The sequence below is a fragment of the Trachypithecus francoisi genome, unplaced genomic scaffold (assembly GCF_009764315.1).
Source record: "Trachypithecus francoisi isolate TF-2019V2 unplaced genomic scaffold, Tfra_2.0 Lachesis_group0, whole genome shotgun sequence".
Classification (NCBI taxonomy): domain Eukaryota; kingdom Metazoa; phylum Chordata; class Mammalia; order Primates; family Cercopithecidae; genus Trachypithecus; species Trachypithecus francoisi.
In genome coordinates, this window is record NW_022681453.1 from 172,086,141 (window position 1) to 172,108,879 (window position 22,739).

The 22,739-nt window shown below is 36.9% G+C and overlaps 1 protein-coding gene across 3 annotated transcripts in view; it reads left to right on the forward strand.

The window, feature by feature from the left end:
- Window positions 1-22,739, forward strand: part of UBE2E2 (ubiquitin conjugating enzyme E2 E2) — a 386,047-nt gene that overhangs the window by 330,976 nt on the left and 32,332 nt on the right. For 2 of the 3 annotated variants that reach the window (XM_033212784.1, XM_033212785.1), the window contains exon 5: window positions 1,553-1,700. In XM_033212784.1, the coding sequence (XP_033068675.1) occupies window positions 1,553-1,700 (148 nt within the window). Of the gene's footprint in view, window positions 1-1,552; window positions 1,701-3,139; window positions 5,702-22,739 lie in introns of those variants that run through there. The other variant, XM_033212783.1, reaches the window with a different exon arrangement.

Consider the following 22,739-nt stretch of genomic DNA (forward strand, 5'->3'; position numbering starts at 1 on the left):
TTTCCTGATTTATATAAGGGCGCTCAATTCTAAACTGTTGTAACATACAGGCCTAAGATTTCATCTTCTTTTTCCATGAAGGCATCACAACCCAAACCTCCATTTTATTAAGACTGAATACCATCTTTTACTCCCTTCCCTCTTCCCAAAACCCCACCCATGGCAGGTGCACTCTTAGCTTGTTGCACTTACTATAATTTTTGGCTTTTAATTCTAGACTGTGGGGATTCCCCTTGCAGATTCTGCTATGCATTTTAAAGAATGTTCATTATAATGTCTTCAACATTTCTAGGCATTTAAGATGTAGTACCAAAAGACTGTCTTTAGAACACTGAGATTTTTGTATTTTTCAACTTAAAATTTAAGCACATTTATGAACATAATAATAAATACTATTCACATCTTATTGCTGCTTACTTAACACTTTTAAACAGTTATAGTAGTTATAAAACTGATTTGCACTTAATTTTTTTCAGTTGAAGTGTTTTAAACATGTTGTGTTTCACAGTTATACATAAGCAACATACAGTGGTGATCTAGCTATCACACGGCAAAGACTGTGCATTAATATTACATTTTAAAAATAAAATTTAAGAAGGAAAAGGTTTCTAAATTACAACTAACTGTAACTACTATAGTAATATAACTAATATAGTAAATTGTAGCTAATATAGTAAAGTGTAACTACTATAATTATACTAATATAGTTCTATGAACTAGGCATGTTATTTATGTAGATGCCTTAGTTTATGTTTTAAAACTGAGTTCTAGGCTGGGCATGCTGGCTCACACCTGTAATCCCAGCACTTTGGGAGGCCAAGGCAGGTGGATGACTTGAGGTCAGGAGTTCGAGACAAGCCTGGCCAACATGGCAAAACCCCGTCTCTACTAAAAATACAAAAATTAGCCGGGCGTGGTGGCAGGTACCTGTAATCCCAGCTACGTAGGAGGCTGAGGCAGGACAATCACGTGAAACCGGGAGGTGGAGGTTGTAGTCAGCCAAGATCACGCCACTGTACTCCAGCTTGGGCACTGCACTCCAGCCTGAGACTCTGTCAAAAAAAATTTTTTTAAAAACTGTTATAGAATAATATTTATTTTCTTTGTATTAGTACTCTCATGCTTTTTGGTGTTTGAATATTACAAATGTACAAAATCCTTAAAATAACTGGAATCTAACAAAGGTTTTCTTTGAAATTTTTTTAGAAGTCAGAGTCAGTTTCTCCTTATGAACATTCCTGTAATTATATTTATATCAAAAGTAAACTCAGTCCCTAAAACGTTCGTTAAATAACAGGATTCTATAAGAAGCAGAATGTCATGGTTTTGTTGATGTTTACTCCTCTGTGCCCAAAATGACAAATTCTGAAATGATGATCTCTGTTTGTTGATTAATCTCATGTGCCCAAGAAAAAAATCAAGTGTATTTAAACCAATAGCCTGAATTGTTTTGTCTGATAAAATAGACAATTTTATCAGACAAAAATTGTCTATAGATGCTGTTGATAAACATATTTTGTCTAACAGAATATAACTTTACATTTTCTTGTAGGTTACCTTCCGAACAAGAATCTATCACTGTAATATTAACAGCCAAGGCGTGATCTGTCTGGACATCTTAAAGGACAACTGGAGTCCGGCTTTAACTATTTCTAAAGTTCTCCTCTCCATCTGCTCACTTCTTACAGATTGCAACCCTGGTAAGAGACTTTAAATCTGGTATGAATTGGAGCTTCTCAAGATGTAAATGTCAGACCTTAATAACTTGTTTACAACTACTACTGCCACCACCACCACTGCTTCTACTACTATTATTATTGTTAACTTTTCATAGGATGTAACTATATTCTTTTTAAGTTGGGTCTTCTCATTAGTGTTTTTAAGACCTATTATTTGCCAAAAAGGAAAAGGCACAGTGTGGTTAAAAAAAAAAAAAAAAAAAGAAAAATCATTTTAAATGGGAAAGTGCATTTAAAGAATGAATTAAGTTGTCCTGCCAAATAATAATAAAAATTCAAGTTGAATAGCTTAATTTTTAATTAGATGCCTACTAGAAGATGTTAATTTGAGGAATGTGGGCTATTAAAATCTGATAACAACCAGCAGCACTATGCAGATGTGACCTTTTTGGCATCATAATAACTGCATCCCGACAAGCTATTAGAATGGTCCTGAATGGTCTGTTCTAGGATATACCCGAAAAGTAAACAAGGAAATACACCTCCCAAGAAAACAAAAAATCTATAGCCAGGCCTTTATGGCTTGCTGGCATGCTTAACACTGAAAATTCTTAATTCCTGGGCCATTTCTTTACACATTGGGTTTATTTTAGAAAATACAAAAATCCAAAGGTAGCTCTAGGGTTTTCATTGATGTTCTCAGTGGGAGAAATATTTTTTTGAGTAATTAATAGCTTAAATATTACATGAGATTCCCTCTTCTACAATCAACAATAAACTCTGTTCACTAGATACATGAAATTTTACACAAATGGAAATGACAAGTGTCAGTGGGGTTGCTTAGGATCCTGGCTGTTTTATAAAACATCAAGAAATAACAGTCTTTCTACTTTTGTATTTTTTTATTTTTCAGCTATAAAAACTTTTTTTTAAAGTGGCAAATTAGTATTTTTTTTTTTTTTTTTTTGAAATGGAGTCTCACTGTGTCGCCCAGGCTGTAGTGCAGTGGCACGATCTCAGCTCACCACAACCTTCGCCTCCTGGATTCAAGAGATTCTGCTGTCTCAGCCCCGCAAGTAGCTGGGATTACAGCTGTGCACTGCCATGCCCAGCTAATTTTTGCACTTTTAGTAAAGACGGGGTTTCACCGTGTTGGCCAGGCAGGTCTCGAACTCCTGACCTTGTGATCTGCCCGCCTTGGCCTCCCAAAGTGCTGGGATTACAGGCATGAGCCACCGCACCCAGCTTGCCCAAAAAATAAAATTGTGCAGGATCATTACAAAATATTTTTTGAATTAATTCATACTTTACTACAGATAGTGAAGTCCAATAATGTTACACTAATTTAAAGTTGGTTTTGTTCTTTCAGTCCTATTGTTCCCACTTTAATCCCATTTGTCTGTGACTGTGTATAACCTCATTTGGAGGTAATGTTGCAGGAAGGCCTTTTTTTTTTTGAGGTGATTTTGAAGCCTGGCCTGCTTTGCCTCCGAGTCAGCTGGCCTGCTTTGCCTCTGAGTCTGTTACCCTGAATAAGCCTGTATGTGACAGCCTGTTCTCTCTACCGATACTCCTGCTTAAAGGAATAGATTCATTCCGCCAGAGCCTTCTCTCAGCAATCAGACAGACTTCTGTTCAGTGAACTAGTTTTTTTTTTCTTGCTGCGTTTCAGAAAACTACAAATGCATTCTGCAAAAACTTAAAAATCTCTCCTAAGTAAAGCAGAATCACATAAGTAAAAGAAAGGAATTTTGAAAATAATGCTATTGATAGTAAGAACAAGCCTAAAAATAATGTTCCATAAAACCAGAGACAGCCTGCCTGATACGAGACTAGAAAGGAATTTGTAAAATACATGCTGACATTTAGTTTGTCACACTTTAACACACAAAATAAAGTTTCCTAATTGGTACCTCGTTGTTATCATTGTTGACACTTCTAGAATCTTAAATAGAGTTGTTTATTTTAAAGTAGTCAAATGTCCATTCTTTTGTTTAATGGACTTATTTCACACTGTTATCTGGTACACTTTCAATCTCTGTAGGTTTTTTACCTACAGAGGTAGGTAAGATTAGGTTAGATTGAAGTTTATCTTAAATCTGTCTTCAAATTATCACAAAAACAAGTTTGATAGAATATGAATAAATAAGATTTTCCTACACTGAATCTGTAGAGCTATTTTAACCCAGAAATGCTGTCCGCTCAGAAGTTGGCCTTGTATAATGATATAAATTTAACCAACTTAAAAAATACTTTCTCACTCTTATCCGTACATAAACTTTTTTTTTAAATCTTTTTCATACTGTTTTTGTAATCTGCACTTATCTCTTTAAAAAAATTTTGGTCCATTCCAACACAAATATTCTTTAGGGTATGACTGCCCATCTTTATCAGCATGATATTTGTAGACAGCAGATGTAGATTTGAAAACCAGCTTCGTTGTTTATTAGTCATATCACATTGAATGGTCACTTAACTTTCCACAGGCTTAGTTTTTGATATAAAATTGGAATTAGTACCAGCCCTACCTAAATCACTGGATTCCTCTGAGGTTAAAATGAGATGGCATATGTGAAAGCCGTTTGTAAATGGTAATGTGTTGTTGATATTATTTCCCAGAGTATTTAGGACACCAAATGGGCCCACAATAGATGACTGATAAATACCTACTCAGTTGAATTTAATTGGGAAGATAGTATTGAATAGTATCTAACACCGTCACCTCAACACTGACAGTTGGATTTTACAATCTGAAAAAAGCGGAACCTTGACTTAGTAGGATTATCGCTCAGGTGGCAAATGGCCAAACATTATCAGCCAGTTGATGGGTGCACCAGCAATAATCGTTCTGTTTTCAATACAGTTGTCTAGGTAGATCTAACTGCTAGTGTTATTAGGCCACCACTTCATGATGGTGTTTACTGAGCCTGATAGAGCATTCTTTCTTTTTTTTTTTTTTTTTTTTTTTTGATGGAGTCTTGCTCTGTCACCCAGGCTGGAGTGCAATGGCATGATCTCAGCTCACTGCAACCTCCCCTCCCGGGTTCACGCCATTCTCCTGCCTCAACCTCCTGAGTAGCTGGGTCTACAGGCGCCCACCACCACGCCTGGCTAAATTTTTGTATTTTTAGTAGAGATGAGGTTTCACCATGTTAGCCAAGATGATCTCGATCTACTGACCTCGTGATCCACCCGCCTCAGCCTCCCAAAGTGCTGGGATTACAGACATGAGCCGCCTGCCCAGCCGAACATTCTTCTTTGTTAGACGTTACTTGGCTTTTTCTGAGTTTAGTCTTGCTCACTAAACATGATTTAATTTGTGAATTGCCAAAGTTGAGAATATTATTGGGGAATCAAATTTCTATGCTTTCTTATTTATAAGTACTTTCTTCTCAAGTCATTATTTAACACATAAAATTTAAGTTCTGTTTGATTTCATCTTTTGAAGTTTGTTTTTGCTATTTTGTGGGCTTTTTAAAAAAAACCCTTAGATGTTTGGTAATGTTCTTTACATGAAACCTGTTTCTTTAACAGTTATTTAAAATGTGCTTATATTATGGTCTTCAGACCTATTTTAAAAATGGGTATTTTACCTCATACAAAATTAATCATTCTGAGAACCCTGACAATTAGGAGATCAGCAGTTTTCCTTTACCTGATGCTTGATTTACAGAGTTATGGCTAGAAATATTTCTAACCCTTTTTTCCTTCTTGAAAAGTAAGTCTGTGTATCATCTAGCATTGTTGTATTAATCTCATTTCTATTTGTCTGCTCTACTACTGTTACTCTCTAAAGTGTTTTTGAGCTTGTTTTGTTCTAAACTCAGTTATGATATTGTATCATTTAAAAATCTCCCCCAAATATGTATGACTCTTGTGAGACAGAAAGTTGACAGTGAAACATTTCATACTGAGAAAATACTGCCAGAAATTTTTGAGCGTGATAATGGAATTGTACCTGTCCTTACCTTTTAGACATCTATACTGGACTATTTGCCAATAAAATTCTTTGATATATGGAATTTAGTTCAAAATAATCCAGAAAGATTGTAGGTGGGGAGGAGTATGGAAGATACCAAGATTGACCATTATAATTGTTGAATTTGAGTGATGAGTACATGGGTGCTCATTATACTATTCTATGTTTGGATATGTGTGAAATTCTTCATAACATTTTTTTAGTTGCTAAAAATCATACTAACAGTGTGACATAAGTCCTCGTTTAATGTCATCAGTAGGTTTTTAGAAACTGCAACTTTAAGTGAAATAATAATGTAATGTATAATGGAACCAATTTACCATAGGCTAATTGATCTAAACAAGAGTTAGGTTCCTGCGGCATCTAGTACGTCATTTTGCTTGAAGTTGCAGTTTCCAAGAACCCATCAGCCACATTAAGTGAGGACTTAAGGTAATCTGTAAACGGTACGTGATTTGGCTCTCTTTTGCTCTTGGAAGGAATCATCTGAGCTCTGACCCTGGCTTGTGTATTTCATTGCCCTGTCATCTGCCTTCCGACCATAAGCTGCCTTGCGGTGCAGCCTGGACCAGCAGGGGCTTGCATTCGTAAGCAACCATGAAGTCTTTGTCTGTCTATCTTCAAACAGGCAGAACTATACAGGTCCTGTCAAATGAAAATTCTCTACGCATACCCACAAACATCAGCACTCACGATTGGTGAGCCGCTCCCTCTCCCTGCATCACCTTTCAAATAAAAATCAAGTATCAGTTACTCCAGTCTTAGGTGTGTGCAGATCTGTATTAGAACAACAAATAGAGCTACAAATGGCAGCTAATTAACCCTCAGCCTTGTATAGTGATTAAGCTGAGGGTGAGCACAGCTGCAGCTTCACTGGTAAGAGCTTTATTCTTCTCAAATGGACTGAGCAAAAGAAAAGAGGAATTTGCTCCCAGTGGCTCTTTTATAGTGATCTATAAAAGTTTGGAGAATGTTTCCTTCTTCATTCTCCAACATCAGGGGAGAATGTTTCCTTCTTCGTTCTCCAGCATCAGGGGAGAATGTTTCCTTCTTCGTTCTCCAGCATCAGGGGAGAATGTTTCCTTCTTCGTTCTCCAGCATCAGGGGAGAATGTTTCCTTCTTCGTTCTCCAGCATCAGGGGAGAATGTTTCCTTCTTCGTTCTCCAGCATCAGGGGAGAATGTTTCCTTCTTCGTTCTCCAGCATCAGGGGAGAATGTTTCCTTCTTCGTTCTCCAGCATCAGGGGAGAATGTTCCTTCTTCGTTCTCCAGCATCAGGGGAGAATGTTTCCTTCTTCGTTCTCCAGCATCAGGGGAGAATGTTTCCGTCTTCGTTCTCCAGCATCAGGAGAGAATGTTTCCTTCTTCGTTCTCCAACCTCAGGGCTATTTGTTTCAGATCACTTAAGGCCCGTTTTTTAAGCAGTGAATACAATTCTTATTCATAAATTATCTCTGATACCTTAGCTTTGATTGTTATTATTGCTTGTCTTTGGACTCGTTATGATTAGGTAGTAAATTGTGTTAGCAAATATTAAAATTTTACAATTGATAGTGACTGCTGGTGGGTGGGAACCATAAAGTCAGATTAATTATTTCAGCACATTTTTATTTGTGTAGATTATTTATACCAAGTTTGGGAGCCGCTAGACTGATGAAAGGTACATATAACACCTCAGTAGGAGTCTAGTGCTTACGCAATAGCATGAACCTTGCTTCTACATGTCTCATTCTACTGTACATGAGAAGTGGAAAAGAACAATTTCTTTAACTGAAATTGAGGTAAACCTGTAAGATGGCAAGTCTGTTTTCAAAGCAAACTATTTTAGCAGTACTACAAAAAAAAAGAATTTTTTTCCTAGCACCATAACTACAGTTGGCTACCTAGATACCAGATTTCTTCTGATGCCTGTGACATTTTTAAAGTGAAAAATATTAAGTAGAAATACGTGGCACAGTGTATAGCTAACTTCAAACTGTTTTCTTCTGAAAAACTGGCTTGTCTTCTGTATTATTTCCTGCTAAGTTCTAAAAGTCATTCTAATCAATACTTCCAAATATGGATGTGGAGAGACTCTAATGTTATTGTCATTTAACTTCTCTGACGCCTCATATAAAGAAAAGGAAAGCCGTGGTTATAGAGTTCATACTTCGCTCCTGTTGTTTAAGTAAACATTAGATAGGTGCTATTAATCAATCTACCTGGTATTTTTAATAGCAAGAGAGTAAACAAAGTTTGAAACATTTATTAAAGCCTTTGGGTTCCGGCTGAGCATTATCTGTAGAATCCTGAGACACTGCTCCCTTCCCTCCCCTAAGTTTCACATAGGCTTACTCAGATGCATTTGAAAATAATGCTATTCATACTGTTGATGTTCTAGAAAAATCGAAGGCTCATTAAGATGGATGAATAAAATCAGGGAATATACGTTATAAAGAGAACTTTTCTGTTTTGTGAATTAAAGAAGATACACAGAAGTGATTGTGTACCATCATAAATTTGGTTTAAAAAAACAGAAAATAGCAATTGTGAAATGCTTACCTTGACCCCTACATATTTGTAAATGCAAATTTTAAATGATATTAAAAGGATTATTTCCCTATTTTGTCAATTATGTAAAAATAAACCATTTCTTTGTCTTACAAGAGATACTGGTATATAATAATGCAAACAAAAAGATCCATTTGTTCGTAGCAGTTTTATCAAAGAATGATTTTCTGGGAAATACTGAATGAGAAAGGAAAGCTGAAATTACCCCATTGTAGGCTTAGATCTTGGATTGCCTAGTTGTGAAAAAAGTCAAAAGGATTCATCCTCTTTGACTCAAAGAGTTACCAAGAAAGGATTGGTGGCTTCAGGTGAGGGATGACTTCATGACAAAGCAAGGATTTCCTATAGAGCCTGTGGTATTTCTGCTTTGTGTGGGCAAGTCTTTATTTATAACCAACAATTTGATATCCTCCTCAGACATCCAGTTTGCCTTGGTGAAAAGAAGCATTAACTGTTTATTCTTTTTTGATAGATTCTTATCTAGAAATGCTGATCTGCTAAAACTTTGTTACTTTCGTAGCTTAAATATACGTCCTTGATAGGTTTGATTCTTTTAAAGATGATTAAACTAGACCTTAACGTATTTGCTGATATATGGGATACCTTAAAAAGTGCTTTTAGGCCGGGCGCGGTGGCTCAAGCCTGTAATCCCAGCACTTTGGGAGGCCGAGACGGGCGGATCACGAGGTCAGGAGATCGAGACCATCCTGGCTAACACGGTAAAACCCTGTCTCTACTAAAAAAATACAAAAAACTAGTCGGGCGAGGTGGCGGGCGCCTGTAGTCCCAGCTACTCCTGAGGCTGAGGCAGGAGAATGGCGTAAACCCAGGAGGTGGAGCTTGCAGTGAGCTGAGATCCGGCCACTGCACTCCAGCCCGGGCAACAGAGCGAGACTCCGTCTCAAAAAAAAAAAAAAAGTGCTTTTAAAGTTTAAAATTTTACTCTTATCTCTTTGCTAACAAAAAGGGCCTTTGGAGAAATTACTTCCATTTGGTAAATAAGAAAATACAGTGTTGTGTTTATCATCTTTATGTATCTTTTTCTTCTGTTTTCTTCTAACCTAGGGAATATCTGTCAACTTGATGTATAAAGTGCTGCCAGCATTTTTAAAGTAGGAAGATGAATCCCTTAGAGTGGTAATCTGTGATTCCTTTTCTGTTTCTTTTTGACTGTCAGAGTTGTTCATGCATCCATTTCAGGTTTCTGATTGGTGTGTCCTGTAACAGCAGGTACAATAAAATCTTACTAGTTCAGTATATTTGAGAAAAGATCAGTCTGATTTTTTTTAGTGAATTGTAGGAAATTTTAACTAAGTGAAGACGTAATAATTTTAAGTGCATATAGGAAATATTAGGTAAAATGTGTGAACTAGATGGCCTCAAGACTCTACTTTATCAAGGAACAGGCTGAAGTGGGTTTTTCACATATTCTCAACAAATAGAGAAAATGGTTATCATCAGTCCCAGTGTATCCCTCACCCAGCTTCAGAACTCACCTATATTTAGTAAGGTTTAGGAATTAGGATTTTTTGTTTATTATTTACTTATTTATTTTTAGAGATGAGGTCTTGCTGTGTCTCCCAGGCTGGAGGGCAGTGGCATCATCATAGCTCTCTGCAGCTTCGAACTCCTGCACTCAAGCACCCCTCCGCTTCAGCCTCCCGAGTAGCTAAATATTCTCAGATAATATTGTTTTATACCATTAATTTTCATGACAACCATTTTTACACAAGACCTAGTAAATGTCAGAACAGGTTGCTGCATCAGAATTATTATTAATATTAAATTAGCAATGGTCACCTTAAGGATATGTTACTGAAAGATATAGTATGTGCCCTGTGGAAGATAAACCACTGAATAAAGTTTGACGCCTTTTTTTTATTTTTTTTTTTGAGACAGAGTCTCACTCTGTCTCCCAGGCCAGAGTGCAATGACACAATTTCAGCTCACTGCAGCTTCCACCTCCTGGATTAAAGCGATTCTCCTGCCTTAGCCTCCTGAGTAGCTGAGATTACAGGCACATGCCACCATGCCCAGCTGATTTTTGGATTTTTAGTAGAGATGGGATTTCACCATGTTGGTCGGGCTGGTCTCAAACTCCTGACCTCATAATCCGCCTGCCTTGGCCTCCCAAAGTGCTGGGATTATAGGCGTGAGCCACCATGCCCGGCACTCCAATGCCTTTAAAAAAAAAAAAGAGAGAGAGAGAGATGAAACCTCATTCTGTCACCCACGCTGGACTGCATGGCACGATCAGAACTCACTGCAGCCCCCCCCACTCGAACCCCTGGGCTCAAGTGGGCTCAAGCGATCCTCCTGCCTCAGCCTCCCAAGTAGCTGGGACTACAGGCGCATACCACCACGCCCAGCTAGTTTAAACGTGAAATCAGCCTTTTTACATGTGAAATGAAGAGAAATTATTTTTAAACGTGAAATTAAGAGAAATTATTTAAACAGCATGCTTAAATAATACATATTTGAAATTAAAATAATGCATTCTTAGTGTTATTATGGAAATTCCAATCTAAACAGCATAATAAAACAACTCTAATTATTCAGAAATTGACTTCTGTGGACAAAACATCCAGATGATTGAATAACATTTTCTCTTTTTGCTGTGGATATTTAAGATTGTACAGCATCTTGGGAAAAATGTTGTAATTATGAAAATTTGAAGAATTAATGTAACACTACCAGTGTCTGAGTCAGATCCCGTAACAAATGAGCAGTTCTCTTTGTTTTCCTTATTTTCTGACTCAGCTTTTCATTCATTATCTAGCCTGGGCAAGGTGCTATCAGTAACAACACTCACAGTGCCTCTTCCTCAGGAAAGAAAGCACTTCCAAAATGTCAGACTAATTATTCCTATAAAACTGTAATAACTACTCTCTTTTTCTTCTCTTCGTATTTGTTCTTTAATAGATCCTGGAGCTTAATGTTTATTATGGGTGTTGAATTTTTCATGTCATATTGGTGAAGAATTCACACAATAAGCAGTACAAGAGTTTGCCTAAACTACAAGCATATTTCTTTCTGGAACAGGTCTGTCCTGGAAAAAAATTACAAACCAGAATATTTTACATGTATTGGAAGAACTTTCTGCTTAAGAGTATGCTACAGGGGAACTTGTTGCCACATGAAGCTTTTATAGAGTTGAATTTTTGGAAAATGCAATAGTTCTTCCCCACCACCGCCCCATTTCAGCACTGCCTTCCCTCTGAAAGCATTTTCCCAAATAAGACATATTGTTTGTGCTATTCAAATGCCTAGGCCAACCAACAAATGCCTATCTGACTGTCTTATAGGCTGATGTATTTAGTACCTTTTGACACCAGTGAGGTAAACCACCTTCCTTGCATACATTGTGACAACATGTGTACTCCAGTGACTTTCTTGTCCAGACTGGCTCCTGTGATGGAAAAAATGCTCATACACAGTCTAATTTAAATACATAAGGGCAACTAGGAAGAGTGCAGGCCTAGAGAAGATGCCTTCATAGTTTATCTAGCATTGGATGCCAGCATTATATTTTTATAAGAAAAACTCTAGAAAAGAGCTCAGCTAACAACGCATGAATAACCCTGCATCACTGGGGCAAAGGCATATTAGAGTGCCAGCCACCCCTGGTCATCATAGGAGGGTACATTTATCTGAGTGATGTGTGTTTTATAATCTTGGTAATAGCCTACTGGGGATGGTATATTTTAACTTCAGCCTTACTAAAAATGGTTCTATACCTCCAGGTAATGCATCTTTTCCATAGATTCACAATCAAAATAATGTGGTTAGCTTAGAGTTGGGATTAATCATATATGAGTTCAAAAAGTTAATAGTCCACATCCAATTTGGTAAAAGTTTGTAAGTGAAAAATTACTGTTTGGGGGAGATTTTTGTTTGCTTGTTTGATTTGCTGGAGAAATGATTTAAAGTTGCAGTATTGTAACTAGGCAAAGAAGCCTTTGATTTAGATACATGTGTGAGTTGCATTTGGGGAACTCAGGCCATGTGTATCTTCATAGTGTTCATGGTGGAGAGAGAGTGTTTTAGGTGAAAAAAAAAAGTTTTAGATTCATTCCTTGATAAAATGTATTTTCTGTATCAGCTTTTTCTTTTTTTCAAAATAGATATATCTTTATTATTTTTTCTCATACAAATAATGCCTGCTTATTTTTTAAAATCAATCATCCTTTTAAGATAAGTATTTAATTTTTATTTGAGGCTCTTTGCTCTGGGAACTGAAATTTGATGGGACCCAGCAAAGTATATCTGTCAGTGAAGTTTGTCTGATTATAATCTTAGTGTAAATTTAGACACATTGACCTCAACTTCTAGCCTTGGCTTTTATCTACTGTTGCTTAGCATTTCCCTATGCATATTTTATTGTCTCTTAATTAATATAACTGTAGACATGGATTAGCTGTTGATACAAATTTTCTTTTATAAAGTCCATTGCTCTCCCTGCAGTAAAAACCTCTAATTGGTTGGTTTAGAAGTTGATCTTGGCTGAGTGGCTCATGCCTATATTCCCAGCACTTTTGGGAGGCCAAGGCAGGAGGATCACTTGAAGCCAGGAGTTCAAGACTAGCCTAGGCAACAAAGTGAGACACTGTCGCTACAAAACAAAACAAAACAAAACTTTTACCACTTCTATTCAACATAGTACCACAAGTCCTAGCCAGAACAACCATACAAGAGAAGGAAATAAAGAGCATCCAAACTGGAAAAGAGGAAGTCAAATTATCTCTGTTTGCCAATAAGATGATCGTATACCTGGAAAACCCTAAGGACTCCTCCAGAAGACTCCTAGATTTGATAAATGAATTCATTAAAGTCTCAGGTTACAAAATGAATGTACACAAATCAGTAGCATTGCTGTATATCAACAACAGCCAAGCTGAGAATCAAATCATGAACTTATTTCCTTTTACAATAGCTGCAAAAATAAAATAAAATACCTGGGAATATAGTTAAACAAGTAGGTGAAGGATGTCCATGAGGAGTACTAAAAAACACTGCTGGAAAAAAAAATAGATGACAAACAAATGGAAATACATCTCATGCTCATGGATTGGAAGAGTCAATATTGTGAAAATGACCAGACTGCCCAAAGCAATCTACAGATTCAGTGCAATTCCTATCAAAATATCAAAATCCTTTTTCACAGAATTAGAGAAGACAGTCCTAAAATTCATATGGAACAAAAAAAAAGAGCCCGAATATCCAAAGCAATCCTAAGCAAAAAGAACAAAGCTAGAGGCATTATGTTACTTGATTTCAAATCATACTACAAGTCTGTGGTAACCAACAGCATGGTACTGATATAAAAGTAGATACATAAACCAATGGAGCAGAATATTGAACCCAGAAATAAAGCCAAATACAGCCAACTGATCTTTGGCAAAGGAAACAAAAACATAAAGTGGGGAAAGGACACTATTCAACAGTTGGTGCTGGGATAATTGGTAAGCCACATGTAGAAGAATGAAGCTTGATTCCTATCTCTTACCATATACGAAAATCAACTTAAGATGGATTAAAGACTTAAATTGAAGACTAAACCATAAAAATTCTGGAAGAAAACCTAGGAAAAACTCTTTTGAACATTGGTCTAAGCAAAGAATTTATGACTAAGACCCCAAAAGCAAATACAGCAAAAACAAAAATAAATGGGACCCAATTAAACTAAAAATCTTCTGCACAGTGAAAGAAATAATCATCAGAGTAAATAGATAACCCATAGAATGGGAAGAAATATTTGCATACTTTGCGTCTGACAGAGGACTAATATCCAGAATCTACAAGGAACTCAAATCAGCAAGAAAAAAACAGTCCCATCAAAAAGTGGACAAATGACATGGATAGACATCTCTCCAAAGAAGATATACAAATGGCCAAGAAACATGTAAAACTGCTCAGCATTACTAATAACCAGGGAAATGCAAATTCAGACTACGATGAAATTCACCTCAGCCCTGCCAGAATAGCCATTACTTAAAAGTTAAAAACAATAGATGTTGGTGTGGATGTGGTAGGAAGGGAATGCTTGTATACTGCTGGTGGGAATGTAAATTAGTACAACCTGTATGGAGTATGGAGATTTCTCAAAGAAGTACAAGTAGATCTACCATTCAATCCAGCAATCCTACTACTGGGTATCTACCCAAAGGAAAATAAGTCATTTATATCAAAAAGACACCTGCACATATATGTTTATCATGCACAATTGACAGTTACAAAGATATGGAGCCAATCTAAGTGCCCATCAACCAACATCTTTTACAGCAACTTGGATGGAGCTGGAATCCTTTATTCTAAGTGAAGTAACTCAGGAATTGAAAACCAAATACCGTAAGTTCTCACTTACAAAGCTAAGCTGTGGGCACACAAAGACATACAAACTGATATAGATAATTGGAGACTCTGAAGAGGGGAGATGGGGCATTTGGTGAGGGATAAAAACTCTATACTGGGTACAGTGTGCACTACTCATGTGTAGGTATACTAAAATCTCAGACTTTACCACTATACAATTTATCCATGTAACCAGAAACCACTTGTATCCCTAACACTATTGAAATAATCTTGAATGTTTTTAAAAATTTTTCAAAGAACTTGATCTGATTGAAAAGCTGCTGTATCTTATGAAAATTCTCTTCAGTTTATGTTTTAGAAGACTTCCATTTTGGAGTTTTCCTTAAAAATTACCAGTGACCTATTTTTTTTGTTGTTGTTCTTGTTTAGAGAAATAAATATTTCTGTTAAACATCATTCTTTATTCACATGTCTTCTACTCAGAACTGTTTGCCCAAGGAATGATTCAGAGTTTCTTTGTTTCCCTTACTTGAGGAATTTCTGAAGTCAAGAACATTTAGATTATTATTTTTTTTTTTTCTTTTTTGAGACGAAGTTTCACTATTGCTGCCCAGGCTGCAGTGCAGTGGTGTGATCTCGGCTCACCACAACCTCCGCCTCCCAGATTCAAGCAATTCTCTTGCCTCAGCCTCCTGAGTAGCTGGGATTACAGGCATGCACCACCACGCTGGCTAATTTTGTATTTTTAGTAGAGACGGGGTTTCTCCATGTTGGTCTCGAACTCCAGGCTGGTCTCAAACTCCTGACCTCAGATGATCCACCCGCCTCACCCTCCCAAAGTGCTGGGATTACAGGTGTGAGCCACCGTGCCCGGCAAGAACATTTAGATTTTAATTAATTTTTTAAAATTATCTTTTAATGAAGATAATGAAAAGATAACAAAGATTATAGTGGTGAAAATAGATGATTAATGCTCTCCACTCTAGAGTAAAAAGAACTTTTCTGTAATGACAGGGAGAGAATTATGTATTAGTATATATGCCAGTTATACATGCTTTTGTCCTATAGTTTTATCCATGGTTTTTTGATGACTTGGATTATTCTGTTTCTGTTATAGTTACTTTATTGAGTATACATATTTTATTGCAAATTGTTTGACTCTTGTTTGGCAAAGTGAGCTCTATAAATAAGAGATTAAGTTTTTTTGCTTATGGTAGGCTCAAGGAGCACATTTTGTAACTACCCTGCTCACTATTTGGGTTTATTTACAGCTTCTCTCAAGAGAGACATAACTGTGTCAGGCTTTGCTAAGCAATTGTGTTCCAACAATAAGATGTTTTTCCTGTGTCTGTTGTCCAGCTGTTTAGTAAGTTCTTGGTCTCCACACCAACAGAAAGGTTTCAGGTGTTACTCCCAGGCAGGGATTTGCCACAGGTGTGTCTTTTCCACCATTTAAAATACCCAGAAATGGTGAGATTATTAAGTAGCTGACTATGGTCTGTATATTTCTCTTAGTTCTTCACTAGTTGCTACTTTTGAAATTCTTAAGTGTTATTTCTTTGTTAATTTGTTTTGCTGTTTAGATTTATTTCCCCATTCAGTCTACATTTATAATGTGGTCGTCTTGTTAATACAGTAAGCTTGTTATTGGTAAATGGAATCATTCTAATGAAATTTATTGTCAGAAACACCTATACCTGATTTATAAAAAATGCAACATGGATTTTACTTTATGTAAATTAAACAAATATATTTTAAAATTTGATAACAGCATACAACACCCTCGAGGATGTTGGTTGCTCACCCTGCACTCAGCAGGCTCTCAAAGCTGATACTTCTCTTCCTAAATAGGAGACATTCTTTTCTATCTCAGTAGAGATCCCCATGTGGCTATCACATTCTCTTTTCAGGTCATCTTTCAGAATGTACTACCTTCTGAGACCACTGATACTACCCACCCAGCCCTGAGGAGGCCCCAGTGAGGTGGTCACATTGACTTTTAAAAGGCCTTTATGCCCAGAGGATTCATTAAGGAAGCTATTCCGTACTTTGAAGTAACTAATGTCCTCAGGGACCTGGTATGAATACCCCAGGGAAGACTGGAGGGAAGAGCGATACTCTTAAGGTTAGCATTAGGCTCTCCCCTGCCTGCCTGCAGAGAAATAGCCAAATCAGTGTTAACTACTGGCTTTTATATACGTATGTTCTCACATGAGCTTGCTCATGACTGCCTTGTAAAGACTGCCTCTTTCAGGAATCCCAATAGAAAAAGCAACTGAGAGGAAGAAAATGAACCACATCAGAGGTCACAGAAATAGTATAACCTACATCATCTTTCACAACTAGAACATCATATAAAGCTGTTTCATTATTTTTCTTACTCCTCCTACACATTTTTTCTTACTCTTCTTTGTCTTGTTCCTATTAGCCCAGGGACTCTGTTGCATTTTGCTTTACTTTCTGGTGTTTGTAATATAAAAACAATTTACCGTACATGTTTTCCTTTTCCCGTACATACACATGCACAAACCCCACCTTCACCTCAGGCTTTGATTTGACTCCACCTTCAAGCTGGAAGCCTAACCCTCTATGGGAGTCACTAAGATGGAGCCAATGTCAAACTGAAGTGAACCAGGCCTTACTTACTTCTTTAAGACAGAACTTCGTGATGTATTCTTGGTTATTCCTTCTCTCTCATCCCTTTTCCCATTAGCTGGTCTCTTCTCTCTGCATTTCCAGCCTCCTGATTTTTCTGCTGCTGCTTCTCTTCTCTTTTCTTATCCTTATTGTTCACCTGCTGCTCTCCTTCTTAACTTCATTTAACCTTGCTTGCACTCAGTAAAATATTTAAAAACAAACAGAAGGACTTCCAAGTTATCTTTTTTATTTATTTTTTTAAAGTAACTTTATTTGTTATTATCTCTATAATCATATGACTTAGCCTGTAGTGTCTGTTAGCCTAGTATATAACTTTGGAATATCCCATTTCACTTCATGTGCCAAGTTGGTGGCTCCTGTTCTTCTGGTGTGCCAGAGCAAGCATGGCCCCATCAGCTCTCAAAAGAGGTATATAGTAGCAACTCTGAAAATGTGGCTGAACACCGTGAGTAATGTTGTAGTTCTTGCCAGTCTCAGCCAGTACCTACCTTCTTAATAACGTGGCCTCTTTCTCCAGCTAAACTGTTTCTTTTTTTAACCTACTTTGGAAAATATATTAAAGTCCTATGCTTTGTAAGCAGCACTGCCAAAGCAGTATCATGCACATAGCATAATAATCTTATTTTGATGTTCTAAACTTCTTTCTTTGTCCTTTGTAATGGATGGCAAGGCTTTAAATGAAAACACTGGAGTTGCTCCATAGCATGAGATGGTTTTTTATTTTTTTGCTCTAAGCTGTTGCCCTGATCTCTACTACATTTATGCCTGACTTCTAAAAGTCATAGAGACATGCCCTTGCTTGCATCTTTTCAGCAAACCTTATGATGCCTCTTGTTAGACTTATCAGTGTCAGATAATGAGAACAATGCAAGGTTATACCTTGCCATGTTAAAGAAAATTAAGTCAAAGGACCTAAATTATACTGAGTTTTGAAGCTGTCAAGAAAGCTGGAGCCTTGACCCAGCTCTCTCACTAACTAGCTAGTGACCTTGGATAAATCGGTGCCCTCATTTGTGAATTAAAGATTGTACTTCTGACCCTATCTTGCAGCATTATTGTGAGGAAAAAATGGTGTGTGTGGACCTCTGTAAACCCTTTGAAGGCTATGAGTATCATTATGTGGAATGTTATTGAACTGAAAGTCCATATTAGCTGTGTTAGGTGTGATGACCTCCCCTTTGAGATGTCTAAAAAAGCAATTTCGACCGGGTGCGGTGGCTCACACCTGTAATCCCAGCACTTTGGGAAGCTGAAGTGGGTAGATCACCTTAGGTCAGGAGTTCAAGACCCGCCAACATGATGAAACCCTGTGTCTACTAAAAATACACAAACTATCTGGGCGTGGTGGGAGGTACCTGGTAATCCCAGCTACTCAGGAGGCTGAGGCAAGAGAATTGCTTGAACCCAGGAGGCGCAGGCTACAGTGAGCCAAGATAGCGCCATTGCACTCCTGCCTGGGTGACAGAGAGAGACTCAATCTCAAAAAAAAAAAGCAATTTCATTATCTGCATAAAATCTTTAGATGACTTCTTTATATTTTTCTAAGTTTGGAGTTTCAAATGTCATGGAATTTACTTTCTATAAGGAAAACTAGTAGGAAGAATGAATTATAATTCAAACATGATTTAATGATTTTAATTTGCTTTAGACTCCTATTTTTATAATCTAGATAACTATTTAGGAATATCCTCTGTCTTCTATAAAATGAATTATAAGCCTGCCTCTTTATTCCCAGCACCTATAATGTACAAACTGTATTCCCATATGCAACCCCACGTGGCCAAAGGGCTCCCCATGAAATTGCCTTATTTCAAGCCCAGGCCTCTTTTAACCTTGACTGCCATCCACACTGTTCCTTTGCTTTTACCCTGTATAAATCTCAGGCATAAGAGACAACTTAAAATATGTCAGGATATTATATTAGATAACAAAACTCCTGAGGTCAAAGACTTGATGTTATCCAAAACTCCTGGAAGTCAAAGACTATGTCTAGTAAAGATGGGAGTGAAACTCAACTTTTTCACTTCTGCTTCTGGCCGTGAAAAAATAACAGGAGCCAGATTTACACTCCTACCTTAAACTACCTTTCTAGTTAGAAAACTAGACATTCCCTGAGAGGAAAAACAGATGAAGTAAGTCCTACAATTGTCCCCAGCTTACTGCCTAGAGGCAGTTTCCAGGATACTGTACAAGGAGAAAGAAATCGAAGAGAGAGGCCAGCAGTGTCACTGAGTTGAGGAGATGGAGACAGGAGTTTGGGAAGATCAAGATGGGTAGCATTTGTGGGGCAGAATCCCAGAGATGAGGGATTGTACAGAGAGAATGCCCTAGAAATCTGAAGAGAGATCCCCTTGAGTCTTTGGTTAAGTTTGCATGTAATTATCAAAAGATCCTGCCTTATTAGTAGGGATAAATTACTCTAAAGAGTACATTGGATCTGCTGTAACAGTTTAAAAGCAAGTTTTGAAAGTATCATACTGTTTCTAAATAACTTCACTATCGAATACAATAAATAGAATAAAATAGAATAAATAGAATAAAATGCAACATTCTTTAGAATAAGGTGCAGCATTCTTTATGGGAATACAACAAATTCCAACACTCAACAACATAAAATTCACAGTGTTCAACATTCCATAAAATATTAGTAGGGACTTAAAAGGCAAGAAAAGAGAATTCGTAACCAGCTGAAAAATAAATAAAAATGGAAAAGACTAAAACATTTTTGTTGATAAAAGGGCAACCTTTTAAGTTAATAACTAAAGCATTATGATAATTTTTTATTAGTATTCTCAAATTGATTTAGTTCTTAACTTCATGAAACGTGAATGCTTTAAGAATTGACCAGCATGTCTTTTGCTTAGCTAAAACCACAATATTAAACTGGAGAGAAGCTTATGTTGGCTCTATATTAATAGAAACGTGCAAGCAGCTATACAATTCAAACTTGCTAGTAACTTGGGGCTACTATCATTACTGTTACTGTAGGACTTACACATCTAGCCATTTATAATCTAAAGAAGAGTGAGTGGGAAGTAAGAGAATCACAGAAATAGTATGTTGCCTCACTGGAGCTTGGAAAAGGTGTAGTTAGAAAGAATGGGGGCAGCTGGAAGAGGATTATCCTGGAGTAGAGGACAAAGAAATGTGGGGATGAGAGAGTAAAAAGGATGATTTGACTAGAGGGCCTTGCATTGTGGGAGATGATGATAGGGATGTAAAGCGTGGTTTGCTGTAGCTGATCCCAGGCTCAGGTAGAGCCTCGTATAAGGGTGTGCTATGGACTGAACTGTGTTCCCCCCAAAATTAATATGTCGAAGCCCTAACTCCTAATGTGACTATATTTGGAGATAGGGCTTATAAAGAGGTGATTGAAGTTAAACTAGGTCATAAGGGTGGAACCCTGATCCAGTGGGATTCATGTCCTTTTAAGGAGAGACACCAGAGAATTCTGTCCTTCTGCCATGTGAGGACACATCCAGAAGGCAGCCATCTGTAAACCACCAAGAGTCCTCATCAGAAACCACATCAGCCAGCACCACGATCTTGGAGTTCCCAGCCTTCAGAACTGAGAGAAATAAATTTCTGCTTTTTAAGCTACCCAGTCTATGGTTTGTTGTATGGCTACCCAGGCAGACTAATACAGGTGTATTTAAGTTTTAGTCAGCAGCCAGGCTTGGTGGCACCCACCTGTAATCCTAGCTACTCGAGAGGTCAAAGTAGAAATATCACTGGAGCCCAGGAGTTCGAGGTTGCACTGGGCCAAGATCAGGACACTGCTCTCCAACCTAGGCGACAGAGAGAACCCCTTCTCTAAAAAATAAAGTTTCAGTCAGAATGTCAATAAAAATATTCTGCATCATGTACCAATTCCCAGGGGACTGTGAGGGTGTTGAGTACACCTGGATTTCATGATAGGCACCTGTTTAACTGAACTAATAGGTTGCTTTTCATCTAGGTAGAAGGTAAAGAAAGCATAAACAAGGACAGTCACCAAGGAGAAGTTTTGAGTTTTAACATTTGTATAATTCCAAGAAATAAATAGGAGTTAGCACAAAGGAGGTGTACATTTGTTTGTGCATTCCCACTCTACAGTTGATTGTCTTTGTACAATCAGCTTCTTTACAAATTGTACTTTGGAACTTCCAAGAATGTAAGTTTTGTGGCATTTCTGTTAGCTGACCTCAGTTCTCCATCAGTTATTGCCACATGAATGCAAGTACATTCTGAAATGCTATTCAGCTACCATTCAAGGCTTTGAACAGGCAGCTGTTGCCCTAACTCATTCAGAAAAATACCTCTAGATTAACTAAAATTGTCTTTATTCCGTGCTGTTTTCAAGCCAGTCTAATAACTTCCAACATGTGTATAGCAGAAATTAATTTTGCAAAATGTATTAATAGTATTTTCTATATACATTTTTTATATTAAGAAAAAAGTATTTTACTTTCTAAGTTTTGATAAATACTTTCTTACTGATTTTTAATCTCCTTAATTATATCCACCCTGGAGTTTTATAGATAAAAGTTGAAGGTGATTGTAGGAGAAAAATGAGAGGGAAATTTTCTCTTTTGTGTTAATGATACAGTTAGCCTACTTACATAAAGATAAAAGTAATAAATTACTTGACAGATTTTCATTGTTAGTATAGCCCAAAGTGCTGTATATTTCCCTTTTATAGTATGATAGAAACCTTTGGTTACACTTTAGTAAAACAAAATGCTATATTAAGAATCATTGATATTACATTATAAACTTTATGATCTTTTAAAAAAGATAATTTCAAAGAAGCATAACTTGTGAGCATATGGTGAAGCGGCATTCCATTGAAGATCAGTGTTACTGCTTTTAATCTCTTTTTTAAGTTAATACTTCAGTATCCTGGTAGCTGTAACTATAGGGCCTTTGTTTTGGTCAATGATATTTAACCTACCATTTATGTTAATAAACTGACATCGCTCTTAAAGTAGGTTGTACATTAACCACCCAAAATTGGACATTTGTTGCTGAAGGAAATGGTTTCATTTTCTAAATGCCTCTGTTCCCTTTATAGTCATTTTTTCCATTATTGACAATAGTTCTTTGCATTTTTGTAGACATGAGGAGGCTTTTTCAAAAGCCGTATCCATCTAATAAGTAAATTCAGTAAAGTTACAGGATATATAATTTAAAATCTAGATAGAAAAATCCATGGCATTTCTGTACACAAATAACAACCTAGCCAAGAAAAGAAATCAAAACAATCGCATTTATGATAGCATTAAAAAAATTAAAATGCTTAGGAATAAATTTAACCAAGGAGATAAAAGACCTGTACACTAGAAAATGATAAAACATTGATGAAATTGAAGAAGACACAAATGGAAAGATATTTCATGCTCATGGATTGGAAGAATTAATATTGTTAAAATGTCCATACTACCCAAAGCAATATACAGATTCAACAGAGTCACTATCAAAATCCCAAGGGCATTCTTCACATAAATACAAAAAACAATCCTAAAACTTACCAAAGACCCTAAATAGCCAGAGCAATCCTGAGGTGGGTTTGGCGGGGAAAG